General features: G+C 52.4%; 1 protein-coding gene across 1 annotated transcript in view; it reads right to left on the bottom strand.

Annotated features, from left to right (window-relative positions):
- Positions 1 to 697: 697 nt before the first annotated feature.
- The window catches only part of BCOR (BCL6 corepressor), a 40,090-nt gene continuing 26,266 nt past the window's right edge, over positions 698 to 14,521 (bottom strand). Inside the window, exons 7-15 of the mRNA XM_040999934.1 lie at positions 11,545 to 11,805; positions 10,827 to 11,069; positions 10,032 to 10,357; positions 9,566 to 9,826; positions 4,639 to 4,805; positions 3,712 to 3,857; positions 2,916 to 2,993; positions 2,521 to 2,677; positions 698 to 1,893 (exon numbers count right to left, since the gene is read on the bottom strand). Of these exons, the coding sequence (XP_040855868.1) occupies positions 1,602 to 1,893; positions 2,521 to 2,677; positions 2,916 to 2,993; positions 3,712 to 3,857; positions 4,639 to 4,805; positions 9,566 to 9,826; positions 10,032 to 10,357; positions 10,827 to 11,069; positions 11,545 to 11,805 (1,931 nt within the window). The 3' untranslated portion in view covers positions 698 to 1,601. The remainder of the gene's footprint in view (positions 1,894 to 2,520; positions 2,678 to 2,915; positions 2,994 to 3,711; positions 3,858 to 4,638; positions 4,806 to 9,565; positions 9,827 to 10,031; positions 10,358 to 10,826; positions 11,070 to 11,544; positions 11,806 to 14,521) is intronic.

Here is a 14,521-nt window from a genome sequence, read left to right as displayed (position 1 = left end):
TAGGCCAACCAAGCATGCACTTGGATTTTAAAGCTAACAGAGGAAAACTATCTGGAGGAAAAGAAGTAACACAATAGGGCTCGGCATGGTACAGTAGCCTAGCGACTGAAGTCCTCTCCTTGAGCGTGCCAGGATCCCATATGGGTGCCTGTTCTAATCCCGGCAGCTCCACTTCCACTTCCCATCCAGCTCCCTGTTGTGGCCTGGGAAAGCAGCTGAGGATGGCCCAAAGCCTTGGGACCCTGCACTTGTGTGTGAGACGTGGAGGAGGCTCTGGGCTCCTAGCTTCGGATCAACTCAGCTCTGGCTGTTGCAGCCACTTGGGAAGTGAACCAACAGATGGAAAATCTTTCTCTCTGTATATGACTTCCCAATTAAAACACACACACACACACACAACAAAGCTTGGTTGGTATCAACATAAGGTTTTGGCTATGATGCAGGAATTACAGCAGGTCAAGGTCCAAGGTGATGACTAAGCCTGAGGGGAATCAAAGGATACAGAGAAGAGAAGGAAGAGACAGAAAGCATCAAGTCCAGAATTGGGCGTTTAGAATAGGACTTTAAATCTTATTTGGAATCCTCCAACTTACATGGATTATAAATGGCCTGAACTTTGTCTCATCAACAGCGTTTTTTAAAAAACCGGTGACAACAATAACACATTAGAAATACATAGGACACAAAAGTACTTCGGTTTTCTCCTTTCCTCAACGGGTTTATTGCCTTTTAAGAAAATTTTTGTAAAATATAAATACAAAGGCAGAGAATTTACTTACAAAGTTAAAACACAGATTTCAAACATAAACACACAATTCAGAAAATTTTAGTTTTATGTACATTTTTCAAGCAACCTCAACATATTATGTTAGTTTTCAATATTTTACAGGGTACAGAAAAAAATAGCTCAAAGTCTTCTTTAAATAAGAGCATAAAATGTTTAAACATATAAACAATCCGGTTTGATGCGTGAAAACTAATTTCACAGCTTTTAAATTAGGATATAAAAGTTTCATACAATTAGTTGTTGTGTGTGGATATGGTTTGAATTTATATTACACACTACTGGATTATATCCAATAGCATTTACCTGGCCCAAGCAGGTACTCTGTAAACAAAACATAAAGGTACAACACCACCAAGTGCCTTCACCAAATTCGCTCCCCAAAACCAACCACACAAATTCAGACCACACATTACATACTTAGAACCTCTGGCATCAAAACTTTTAATGAAATTAAATCAAAATGTGAAGCTCCTTTTCCTCATGTCTGCTTCCCCTTTAGAAAAAAAAAAAAAAAAAAGTAAAGAAAAAAAAATGTTCCAAGTAAAAACAAATCTATCCCAATTCCAAAGCATGTGTGCATCCAAAAGTAAAAGAAACACTATATAACAACTTTATAAAAACTGACTTAAAAAGTTTCAAAAGAAAACAACAGATTTTGAAGTTCTTCTGACTGGAGCACTTTCTCTTATATAAAGAAGAGATATTTTCCTATGTAATAGTGTCCTTTCTTTACAGAAATAGCTGTACTATGACACATATGCACAAGGATTCCCACAGAACACACTGTCCGCCATCCGCCAAGGAGCTGCCAAGCTCACCAGCTGGCTTCCGAGATGCCTTCACTGGGGTGCAGCCACTCTATGGTGGAGCCCAACAGAGTCTGCAGGTCGCTGGTGAATTCCACCAGATCAAGCAGTTCTTTGCTCTCCGGGTTGAAGGCTTCCAGGTCTTTGGGACAAGAGAATAAAAGGCTTGTGGAGACCTGCCGGTAGAGCTCTGCCTCGGCAATGGTGACAATCTCCACATTTGGAAAGTTGCAGCGGAAGATGCGTGAGGACATCTTCAATTTCTTCAGTACATCTGACAGCAGTAGCCAATTTCGTGGCCTAGGATATGCAAAGGCAAGTGGTTAGAGTTCCTGGTAAAAATGCCATACCTCTGTGTGTGCCCCATTACTGGCACTAGGGGAAGACTCTGAGTTGCACCCTGTTTGATCTCTCCTTCCCTTACACCCCTCAACTCTGTTGAGAGTGACAGTATCTCATTGGTTGCATATATCCTGCCATACTTTATGATTTCTCTCACTGTTTGTAACAGCATACATGTTTATAGCTTCAGAGCCTAAGGGGGATTTTACTCATTAGGCACCTTCGTGAACATAGGGTAGAGCCAAGGACTGATCACTGGGCTACAATGGCCTAACCATGTGAGTAAGACAAGCTCTAGCCAGATGTGATGACACTGGAAGGTCCCAAGTGCCATGTATAATGATCGTCTTAATACATCTCAAAGCATTTTGGTGATGAAGGTACCCAAGTTGTTGACTCTTCTGTGAAACCCCAATCACTAATTTGCTGTTCTAATGAGGGAAGTTTACATCATGTGCAATGGGCCACCCCTTGGAATAAAGGATTACTGTGTCATGTGAGGCTCATTACCCACTGTTATCTCTACCCCGCCTCTCTTCTCCCCAAGCCTGGTTTGTGTTACACACACAGGACAGCCATGCTCACCCCTGAGCGACGGACACTTGAACATTGTAACAAGGTAAGAGGGGGCTGTCTGAAAATTCAAATTCAAACACATCGCTGTAGGCATCATCGTCCTCATCCTGGTCTTCTGGTCCTGGGGGGTTTGCTAACACGTCATAGCCGCTCTCATCATCGGGTTCTAATGTAGGAACAAGCAGGGAAAAAAGCATCAGTAAACTAGAGCAAGATGTCAGCTGCTGCCCCACCCCAAAAGGGAGGAGCTCTAAGCCAACAAACTTCTTTCTTAACTGAACCTGGCTTCCAACAGCCGCCCTCTGCCCTGGCTTCCCCTCCCCCAGCCCACAAGCAGTTTTAACGTGCTCACTTCCCACTCCAAATATATACATAAAGAAAAATAAGGCTGCTATAACACTTACCACATACAGAGCTGCCATAGAACTCCCAGGAGCCATTGGAGTCATCGTCACTGCGACCCTGTAGGTCATTTAAGTAATCTGGAGAAAGAGACAGGAAATGCCTAGTCAAGAAAATACTCTACTCCATGAGAACAAGAAGCTGATCAAATTTTGGGGGGTGGGGGAAGATGTCTGCTCCCCCCCCATAAACTCTTTTCCAGCTGCCGGTCCGCTCCTATTGCCTCTCTGTATACATCAAGGATGTTATTTCCCTACAACCCTGTTCTCATAGTATCTGACCGATGTATGCCGACTCCACCCCAACAGGAGCCACCAGCTAAAACTCTTAGCTCTTCTCAGCAGACACAGAGGAGCAGTTTATTCCTGCATCTCTTCAGGTAAACAAGGGTGGGCCAGGGGTAACTTTAGTAGCTAGGCGCTTAACTGCAGGTCCTTGCCATGCAAGACAATCTGGAGTTTCTGCTTTAGGGATCTGCCTGGGGCTCAGGAACATATTTTTCCTACGACAAACCCCACACGAGCTGGTAGAAGCCTTTTGTGTATGGGCTGTTTGAGTCATTTCAGGCTGACGCCAAACGTAGACCTGCGAGTCCCAGAAAATACAAAAACACTCTTGGAAGGCGCTTAGGGGAAAGCATTTAGTTTTGCAAGAACAAGGTTGCCTGACATAAAAGGCCAAAGAGCCTAATCACTGGGTCCCCACCCGCCTCCCACGCATGATGCCTGAGCTTTGTCAAGTGCCAAGCAACAGGGGCCAATGAGGGAGACACCATTTCTTGGGTCCTTTTGGTAGTACCTGTTAAGAATTTTTCCATCAGTTCGCTGTGGGTCATTTTCATGATGGTTCTACCTGAGTACGTGGCAAGGGTAGGGTCAGCACCATAGGAAAGCAGCAGGCGGACAATTTCCAAGTGATCGTTCTCCACGGCGTCGTGCAAAGGCCTAGGGAAGAGGCACATGGTGGCACTGAGTTCCCGGATGTGCCACTTGTCTCCGGTGGATGCCCACAGACAGCACCGAACATGTGTGGAACATGGGGAGCGTCTCCTGGGCATGGCACTTTATCCAGAATGTATATTGTGTTATCATCGCCACTGCACAGACAGGAAGACCAAGGTCCCCAAGGTCAAGGCACACATCACCTAACCCTCAACCTTGTGAGTGAAGGCACTGCTTCAAGCTTCCTTCTCACAAAGCACATCTACCTGAATTCAAGGCTAAGGAAGAACTCAAACTCCACCCCCTCTCAAAAAAAAAAAAAAAAAGCTTCAAACCAGCAACAGGCTCCTGGGGAGTGGGGGCGGAGTCTCATTCACACAGAAGGCAATCCAGACTCCTACTGACCTGACCCTGCAGGATGTCACACCTGCCAGACAGCAGCACTCCAGGCCCTGGAGCCCAGGGGCCACTGGGGAATAGCACAGCACCTTGCCTCACGGCAGCGCCACCCGCAAGCTAGACACTAGTGATGACTCAGACCTGGGTCTCAGACCAATAAACTGGGGCCAAGGACAGGGTGAGGGCCAGCGAAGCAGGAGTGGCAAGAAGGGGAGATGCACCCTAGGGACTCTCTCCCAACTCCCAGGGATTTCAGAGACACCATGGTGCTTGCAGGTCACCTGTTGCTGCCGTTCCTTAAGGGGGTTCCCCGTGTACCCAGAGAAGCCACTGCCTGGGTCCCAGCACAGGGCCAGGCAGGAGCCTGGCAAGACACGCCACTGACCTGGTTCCGTCCTGAGCACTGCAGTTGACATCAGCGCCATATTCCAGGAGGTGCCGCACGATGTTGAGCCACCCCCTGGCACAGGCCTCGTGCAGGGCACAGTAGCCTGCGTTGTCTCGATGATTGACATCACAGATCTTGTTTTCCAAGCAGTACAAGACGACTTCCTGTGCAGAGGGGACAAGGAACACTGTCAGGTCAACCCCACCATGCTCATTGCTTCCCAAAACACACACACATCCGGAAGTGGGGCCTCAGGCGGGCTGGGTCGTGGTTTTGGGGAAGCCAATCACATGAGTGATAGGGAGCACGTCACTGGGGCCTCTGCTTGCCCCCCAGCCCTTCCAGAACCAGAGACAGCTAAGCAGCTGGCTCCTAAGATGCCAACGCACAGTCGACTTGATCAGCTCATGCAGCGGGCAGTGGTGGGTGATAGCCCAAGTTGACAACAGTGAAGACTACTCATGTACAACAGATTCAACGAGTGTGCAGGTCAGCCAGGCCCTTGTTTGAGTTTCAGCTCCCTGCTTCTGACACAAGTTCCCATTGATGCCCACCCTGGTAGGTAGCAGGTGCGGGGAGTCCTGGATGGAAGTTGGTAGGCTCCTGGCTTTAGCCTGGTTCAGCCCTGGTAATTGTTGCTATGGGGTGTGTGTGAAGCAGCAGAGAAGATCCCTGTGTCTGGTCTGCCTTCCAAAACAAAGTGCGAATGAAAAAAAAGACTAGGAGGAGAGCCTGGGCTGCACTGTTTCTGTTCAAATGGGAAGTCAAGTTCAAGAGGAGGCTCCCTGTAAACTACATAAATCATCAAAAAATGACAGGCTTTAAATAAGGCTACCCCCCCTTTTTTTTCCCCCAAGCCTCACTTCGCCACCTCCCTTGGGGCCAAATCCATGGGCTCTGTTCCTACTGACTTGAGTGAATGGCAGGGCTGTAATACAGCACATAGTGCAACTGACACATTGCCCAGATGCGCCCCACACTGACAGTTTGCATGGGAATCGCTGGAGCTAACCTTCCTTCTTTGGCTTGTGAAAACACTAGTGTGAACCACTGCTAGTTAGCAAAGCAGCAATTTATTCCATGGCTTTATTACCTTGATTAAGTTCTCAAACACATGGAACAGGATCTGCCATCAGAAAACATGTCCTGGCACCGCCCTGCTCAAGGCGCCCAGCAGAGAGCTGCAGGTGCCATGAAGCGGGTGGGCGACCCAACCCATGCTGCACATGCTGAGGGGTGCCTGTGGCACACAGCTAACTTCCTTTGTGACAACTCCTTTTCAATGCTCATTTGAGCTTTCTCAGGTTCTTGCATAATGGGTAACAGGTGTGCAAGCATTTGAGCCATGCTGCTTTCCAGGATTCTGCAGTAGCAGGAAGCTGGATAAGAAGCAGAGAAGCAGGTCTGAAAAGCGGGCCAAGGCTGTGGGATTGGGAATTCGCCCTGCCAGTGGATTAGCCTAGAGCCACTGGGCCCAGTTCTCTTCAATCACTCCGCTGTCCAACTTGAGCCACCCAGGAATGCGAGGTGGGGTCTTAATCTGATCTGCCCTTTCTAGGACAAGCCAATCAAGGTGGTGCTAAGAAGGAATGTACTCCTCCCGGCAGCCGCGGTTTGCACACTAGTGCCTCGCTGCTTCCGGTCAGAGCAGCAACTCCAGGCCAGAAACAAGACAAGAAAGCCAGAAGGCATGCCTGCAGCAGGTTCCTGCCTTCGGGTCCTAACTGCAGCCCAGCCCGCAGTCCTCGCAGCTCGCAGGCCACCTGCCCCGAGCGCTGGTATCCAGGATACAGCATGAAGCTGCTGCTCTTTTCACCGGCCGTCACTAGCCAGACTCGAGTGCATGGCGGCAAGCTAATGAGTTGTGTGCCCCAGCCGGGGAGAGGCCCCCATCATGTGACTCCGGGATCAGCTCCGAGCACCACCCACTGCTGTGCGCAGATCAATTTACTCGGATCCCGGCGGCCTGCCTGGTGTCCTACCAACCCCGGGTTTATTTGTTCTGACAATTATGGCCTTCACCTGGAAACCGTCAGCGCTGCTCCGGCTGATGTGAGGGAGCCAAGAAATGAAAGGACAGCGGAGCGGAAGGGCAAGCCAGCTTGTTCCCCCCAGAGGACGGGAGCAAAGGCAAGCATCACCCGACAACCAGGTCAGATAGCTTGCTGTGGCCTGCCCTCACTCAACCGCGTGGGCACCACTGACGGTCGTAGTGCTTCTCCCCTGCCACCCAGTTCCCCGAGGCCAGCCAGCCAGCCGTGGCCAAGCCCTTGGAGACTTTCTTTCTCTGTGTGGGTCAAGCATGCTCACAGAGATCCCAGCCAAAGAGGGGGGACAGCCAGCACCATGACCAATACAGAGAATGGTGACAAAAGCAGATGCAGAACCCCGTTGTCTGAGCTACCAATGGGAGCATTCGCAGGGCAGCCTACCCAAACAACAACAACAACAACAACAACAACAACAACAACAACAACAAATCAAACTGTTTTTGTTGGACAATTCTCTGGTAAGTGGCTATAAGCTGAATGCCATTAACCGCAAAATGTAACCATAAAGGCCATAAACCCGACATTGCTAATTAATTAAATGCCTCATTAACTTTTTTAAAAACATAACTTATTCAATTCATAGAAAATTTAACCATCACCACTAAAAGCACAAGCATGTGGTCGCACGCTGGCACTGTAGCCTAAGAAACCGAAGGCCTCTTGCCGGGGAGGGAGAAGTCTGACGCTCCCTGGCAGCCCAGGTGGTCCGTGTAAGATGCACCTGGGGACAGGGGCTGCCGTTTAGCACCAAGAAACAACAGCAGTGGAGGAAGCCCTAACCAAGCCTAGCCAACCCGTCGCAGGCCGTGGCATCGTCAGCTAAGCAACAGTAAGAAGAAACTCCAAAAAGCCACCCCCAAGGCAGTTGACACAACCTTCCACTGCGATGCTCGCCCACCATGGCCCACCACGCCAACCGTGTACAAATCTCTGCTCCCCCAATCCTGGAAAGTTAAAGTTCAGAAAGTCAAAAGTTTTCAGCTAGCAACTTGAAGCCTCCAGTATCAAAACAGATGCCCTGTGCAATTTACGCCATGCAAGTGACATTCTGAAAGGGGAGAGGGGGTAGCCTAGGCTTTCGCAGGGGCCAGCCTGGTAGCCTTATAGACTCTGCATTAAGCACTCCAGAAGCCCAGCCTTACGCCCACGCAGGCTGTATATACAAAAGCCTCCAACGTGGAAATGCTCGCTTAGAGGCCAGAGCACCGTCTCTGCGGCAATAGCGTGCCAAGGATGCCAAGATCAAAGGCCAAGGCAGGAGTCCCGAGCCACAGAACCTGGGCAGCTCACTGCCTTCCTGCCCTCGCTCGTCTCTGGTGCCTGCTGGAACCACACGTCTGTTTTCTCACCCACCATTAGTCACAAGTGGCCCTGCCCGCTAGCATGTTGCAGCTCCCCCACCCCCCCAGGTACTTGCGGGCAACCAAGCGGCTGTCACTTGGATTAATTACCAAATCATTCTGGAGAGTTCTCTCTGAGACAGACACACTGGTACAGACCCAGAAAGGCACACACAATCAAGTACCCGGTTAGTGTTACACAGGCCGGCCCCATGGCTCGCTTCCAAGGTGTTACTTGCACACTCATGACTTGGCGGGGAGGCAGGGAGCGCGGTGGCTGCGTGGTACTGGTGGGAAAGACTCAAGGTGCAAGGCCTTGAGTAGCAGGGTCGAGGGGGTCCCCAAAGTGAAGCCAGCATAGAGCCCACTACCCCACTTGTCCTCTACACACCATTTGCTGAGCTGTTTCCCCCCCACCCCCACAGTCAGCTACCAGAGGGTTGGTGCCAGTGGGAAGAAAATAAAAAAACCTTTGCTCCACGGGCTATTACACCACTGAGTTCAACTGACTGGGGTGCCAGGCAGCAGATGCCATCTACCTCACCGAGCTTTTCAGACTGCACCAAGCCAGTCCCAGGGAGTGCTGGGCTGCCTGGACAAGTCGCTTATAAGCCTTCTGGAACTCAGTCTCCTCATCTGAAACAGGGGCTAACACTTCTTCCTGCCACACGGAGGTGATGACAGCCTTAGCAGGGATCGGAGCCCAGGGTTGAATGCTCCCCCAGCCACACTGAGAGGGCTTGCAGAAGGGATGGCACACCTCCTCCTGACCTCTGGGGCTGCCTCATCCTATCTTAGACCAGTGCTGTGGCTCAGTGGGTGAAGCCACAGCTTGCAACAGCAGCAGCCCATGTGGAATTGATGGCTTGAATCCTTGTTGTCTGGCTTCTGATGAAGCTCCCTGCTAATGCACCTGGGAAAGCAGCAGAGGTCAGCCCAAGTGCTCGGTCTCTGCCACCCACGTGGGAGACGCCAATGGAGTTCCTGGCTCCTGGCTCAGCCGAGCCCAGACCTAGGCATGGCTGGCACCTGGGGAGTGAACCAACGTATGGAAGATCTGTTTGTGTGTGTGTATGTGTCTCCCTCTCTGCCTTTAAAGTAAATAAATAAGTGATAATCGGGAGAGAAAAAAACCATTTAGATCTGTACCTCTTGTGACCTCACACAGCCGCTGCCTCCAGGACAGCAAGACGCAACCCCAAACAGAACAAATAAATAACCTCTCCCTCTGGTTCATCAGAACCCAGAAGGGCTCATTAAAATTCCCCTGGTAGCCTGGCCCTGGCGCATGTCTGATTTCGTATGAGAGATAAGCGACGGTCACTGGAGGAGGCTCAAGCAGCCATCCAGCCTGGATGCGGACTAAACATCAGAAAGGCCTTTCTTCTCAGAGCAGCGCGATTGAACCAGCCACCAAAGAGGCAGGAGGCCCCGCAAACACTAGCAGTCAGGCCCTCATGCCGAGGGGGCGGGCTCTGCCCTCCAACTCCCTCCCCGCCCCAGCTCCCAGGAGCTGCCTCCCATTGCTCAGACCTCGTAGCCCAGCCGGGCAGCCCGCTGTAGGAGGGTCTCGCCAGCATTCTTATTGACGATAAGTCTCCGTGCTTCCGGTGGCATCGGGCGCGACTGGGTGGTCTCCTGAGGAGAACTTGAGCGGGGCAGCTGCGGTGGGGCCTGCGGGGCTGGCAGCAGTTGTTGCAGGCGGTCGAAGGGCTTGGGTTCCTGCTTGGCTGGCGGGGACGCATCGTAGTCCGGGCTGGGCTCAGGTCGCTTTCGGACTCTGCGCACGGTCATCTGTTAGGGAGGCAGGCGAGGCCACACAGATAAGGCTGCATCCTTGCCAACACCTTGTCCACCACCATCACCACCAGAGAAAGGCACTTTGCTTCCTGTTCACATTCGTGGGGAGGGGACGGCTGGGCGGGGATGGCTGGGGGGTGGGGCGGGTACCAAGGAGTGATGACTGGTGAGCAGGCGGGGGAAGGGGTCCAGGGGTTACCTTGCCGTCGGCGTTGTCCACATAGTAATCCCCTGGCAGCGGCAAGCTGCGCCTGGGCTCCTGAGGTATAAGGTGTTTCGTTTTGCACAGCCTCTTGCCCGCCGGCTTCTCGCTGTGCTCGGGGTACTTTTGGAGTAGAGAGGCCGCCGAGCAGTCGTCCTCCTCGTCGGCGCACAGCGCATCTGTCTTCGGGCTTTCTTTAATTCTCGGCTGTTTGGCAGGCAGCCTTGGGGCCGGCGTGCAGTTTGGCTGACTCTGCTTCTTCCCGCTCACATGGGTGGATGACAGGCTCGGCCTGGGCGGAGAGCCGGAGAACACAGGCAAGCCTGGAGGGGGAGGGAGAGAAGCAGGCGTTACAGGGATGTGTGTGTAAGCGGGTGGCGGGGGCAGTGGGGAAAGCCCATGGTCTATGCACCCCGATCACCTCCACCCCCATCACCAGAACGGCTCCAGTATTTTTTTTTTTTTTTAATCATCCCACACTGAGCCAGCAAAGAGGTTAACCCACAAAATGCCAAGTGGCTGGGCTTCTTCACTGCAGAGCTACAAGATGAGCCCTCCCACTCTCTTGGCTCCACCCACCCCCTAAGCTTGCAAGCCCAGTAGCCACCCAAGAATTCCCTCCTGGCTCAGTCTCAGGCTAGCTAAGGGGCCCCAGGCCTGACAAAACCAGGCTGGTGCCCTGCAGCTGGGGTGGGAGAAGTGCAGTGGAGGGTGTGGGAGGAGGGAGATGAAGACCTGGAAGGCCCTTTCCCCTAGGGCCAGGAGGCCAGGCAGCCAGGTGCACTGCTGTACCTTGCTCGTTGTCGCTGGACTTAAGGGACTCTTCGGACCAACTTCTGTTGCCTTTGGCCTCGGTCCTTTTCCTGCTGGCTTTCTCTTCGCTGAGGTTATTTCCCTGGATGGTGACTTCAGACGGAAGTGCCTGGGCCACTTCCTTTCTGCCTTGCCGGGCACACTTACTCTCTGCGGCCGACACCTGCTGCTCCCACCGCTCTCTGAGGTGCAGCAAGTGGCGCTGTTTTTTAGGATGGAGCCCTGTTAATTCAATACACACCTTCAGGTTGGTCAGCTCACTACAATGTGGGTCTTCTAAGTGGTTAGAGGAACTGTTTGTCATTTCCCTCTCAGGCCAGTCATCTAATGGAGAAATAACTACAAATTAATCACCAAGCTCCCTGGAGCGGGGAACAAAACTGTCTTATACATATCACTACTTGGGGAGGGGAAGGGATGGGGGGGAGAGAGGGAGAGGTGACCGCCTCTGCCTGAGCTGGTCACCTCGTTTGCTTTTGAGTGCCTGTTTGGGGGCAGGGTTGGGGGAGTGGGGTGCAGCACGCCAGGGTTGGGGTGGGGTGGGGGAAGGGGTGCACACATGGGTGGGGGGCGGTACGGGTGTCTCAGGGAGGCAGTGTGGGAGTGGTGAGGTTCCCCCTCCCTGACTGGTTCTGTCTACGGGGTTGCGCGCACGCCCACATGCACAGGGCCCCCAGTAGGCCGCCAGAGGCCTCACCTTTGGAAAGCCGTCTGCGCTTGGCCTTGAGCGCGGGGTCCTCTGGCAGTTCCTCGGTTGCGGTGTCGGGGTGGCTGCTGTCACCCGAGGCTTTGCGTTTCCTATCCAAGCGGACAGTGGGGCTGTGCGGCAGGTCAGCGGCCGCCTGGTGTGCGGGCGGCTCACTGCCAGGTGGCCTCTCGGCAAAGTACTTCTCCACAGGAAGGTCTTTGTCCTCTGAGCCTTCAAAGGGCTCATGCTTGTTTGCTGCACTGAAGTCGCCTGCACAGGAGAAAAGACAAGACCACCTACAGTGAGGGGCAGACAGTTCCCCTGAGAAGGTGGGCTCTGTGTGTCTGTGTGTAAGCAGGACGGCCAGGTCATCTGCTTCCACGGGAGCTCACACATTGGGGGGTACAGTATCAAGGCCACACTCACATGCCCTTGGCGTGTGTGTGTTGGGGGGCGCTCCTCAACAAGCTCATAGAAAGTGCATGGCGGGGAAAAGCTTTACACGCATACTGTAAACTTTTCACACCATTATGTTGCGACTGTGTGTTGCCCTGAGCTTTTCAAGTGCCCCTGAGGACGTGGGGGCATGAAGGAATAAAGATGAGGTCTGTGCACACACTGTATTCGGCTTTTGCAGCAGCTAAGGTCCAAACAAGCCAGGGTTGTTGCCCTAAACCATCTCTCTAGGAACATTTTGGTATGAGGCAAATTTTTTTGAAATGAATGGAAAGTGGATTTAACAAAATAGCTTCCACACCTCCCAAAATGCCATTCTACAGAAGAGATGGCACCAAATTCACAAGGGTCAGTAGCGGAGATGATGACTGACCTTTGGGAGACGTGGAAAGCTCAGCCTGGCCTGACAGTCCTGCCAGCCAAAAGTGACAGCGTTTTGTGCAAGGGCCAAGGATGCTGGGCAAAGCCAAAGGCAAGATCTCCTTAGCTGAAGTTCAAAGGCAACCTCAAAGGACTCAATTCCATGGCTACACACATGTAGTGGAGAATCAGGTGTCTGTCATCAGGAAGTGGCTCCCATTTCCTGTCCACTAGAGATGGAAGGAACTGGCAAGGGCCCAGTCACCCCATCCCATCTGGCACTCCTGCTCCTTTTGTGCCAACTTCCATGCACAAGGCGCCCCTCTCTCCTTTTCACTAGCAGGTGTGGCTTTATGGAAGCTGCCCATCCCAGTGCCGGGGGACTGTGCTAGCGTCAGCTTAGCCCTTCCCACTTGTGCCATAGCTTGATGAACAGCGCATCCACTGCTCTTCTCTAATATGGAAATGACCACCATCAAGGTGTTTGCCCCTGGCCCACTAAAACGCTCCGGCTCCTCTCCCGAGGTGTGAGTCTGAGAGCTTGGTAAGCACAGAGGTGAGAAGCAGAAATCGCTGGCTCCTGGATACAATGATGAAAACTTCCCCTCATCTAGGAGAACCTGTCCGCCAGGCCTCCACCTGGGCAGACACTCCAGTTCTAGATGACCATGGGTTCAAGCTGCAATGCTGGTGGGGTTAACCTGAGCTCTCAACACTTGGAAGGTTTCATTCATTTCCTCTCTGGGGGTGTCCCTCCCACAGTACAACAGACAGGGCTGTACCTACCTCCCCACCCCCACCCAGTGCCTTGCAATCTTCCTCCTCCTCCTGGTGATGCACCACGGAGACTGGCAGAGCTGAGTTGGGAATGACTTAGCCAGACCCCAGACGTCACAACAGGGGCCTACCATCAGGCTCAGTAAGCCACAGGGCTGCCCCCATATCTGGCCCCTGTTTTCAGGTGGGACAAAGACAGCGTGGCCACCATGTCCCCAGGGGCAGCCAAGGGGAGGCCCCAAGACTTGGGCATTAAAGTCCTGAGACCAATTTGGATTTGAACTGTAGTGCTTAAAAGCTCTTAAAGCACTTCCTTCCCCTAACTCTTGAGGTAGGAAAGATGGCTGAAACTGGGTGGGCTTCGAAAAGCAGAGATCAGAGATAAGAGTGAAGATGAGAGTGGCCTGGCATTGTTCCTAGCAGCCTAATCCCTTCATGTCATGGCAGATGCACAATCTCTCTCCACCCGTTTTAGATTCACTTTCACCATCTGACACTTGAACTCCAGGGCTCATAGAGTCAGGGTGTTTTTAACACCTCCTGCATCCTAAGACATCTATTTTCGGGGAGAAGGTCTTTCCTTCCAAGTGGTCACTCCTACTGCCAACTTCCTAGCAGCATAGGGAGTAGAAAATTCACCTACCCCATCTTTTTGCCAAAAATGCCCACAACTTTGGCCCACAGAAAACCACCCGGAAGACCTGGGCTAATAGTTCACCTGCCCAGGTGAGATGGCTTGCCACCTGCCTCCTCTCGGGCTGCCAAGATGGGAAAAGCGCCTCACTGCCCGCTAGTTCGCCAGCTCCACTTGTGCCTTGGTGTTGGCAGAGCAGTCATGGTGGCTCCCCCACATCCGGAGATGCCCGTACTGTAAACCCAAAGGCACAGGCAGCAGCCAGTGCTGCTTTCTCCTCCGTTCGCAGGAATAACTTGCAAACTGGGTCTATCCTCTTCCCCCAATCTCCCAGCTTCTTGGGGCACAGATTCTGACTGCCCACGTAGACATCTTCACTGACTAGGGTGATGGTTCACAAGCCAGGAGACGATCCTGAAAAACCGCACCCCAAGTGCCACGTACTGCAGGGGATGCATTCCATGCCCAGTCCTCACAGCTGGCACAGGACCTCCTCAAACCGCTACCTCCTGGATTACCCTTGGGGACCAACGAGGTGGCCCAAGAGCGACAGACAGGGCTTCTAGCCCTTAGACTCCAGGGTCACTGTTAACTCCATGACATGAATATGGCTGTGTGGCTACTGGTTTGACACTTGCTTTCTCCCCCAAACCATGGTCAGGTGACACACTTCACACAATCTACCAAGTTGTGCCGCAGCACCACCTCATAGGTGCACCACCACATGACATTTACATGTCACCCAGGCAACACGGCAAC

This window comes from Ochotona curzoniae, unplaced genomic scaffold, assembly GCF_017591425.1.
Source record: "Ochotona curzoniae isolate NIBS_2020 unplaced genomic scaffold, NIBS_Ocur_1.0 contig_1274, whole genome shotgun sequence".
NCBI classification, from domain to species: domain Eukaryota; kingdom Metazoa; phylum Chordata; class Mammalia; order Lagomorpha; family Ochotonidae; genus Ochotona; species Ochotona curzoniae.
This window is presented reverse-complemented; position numbering and strand designations above follow the sequence as displayed.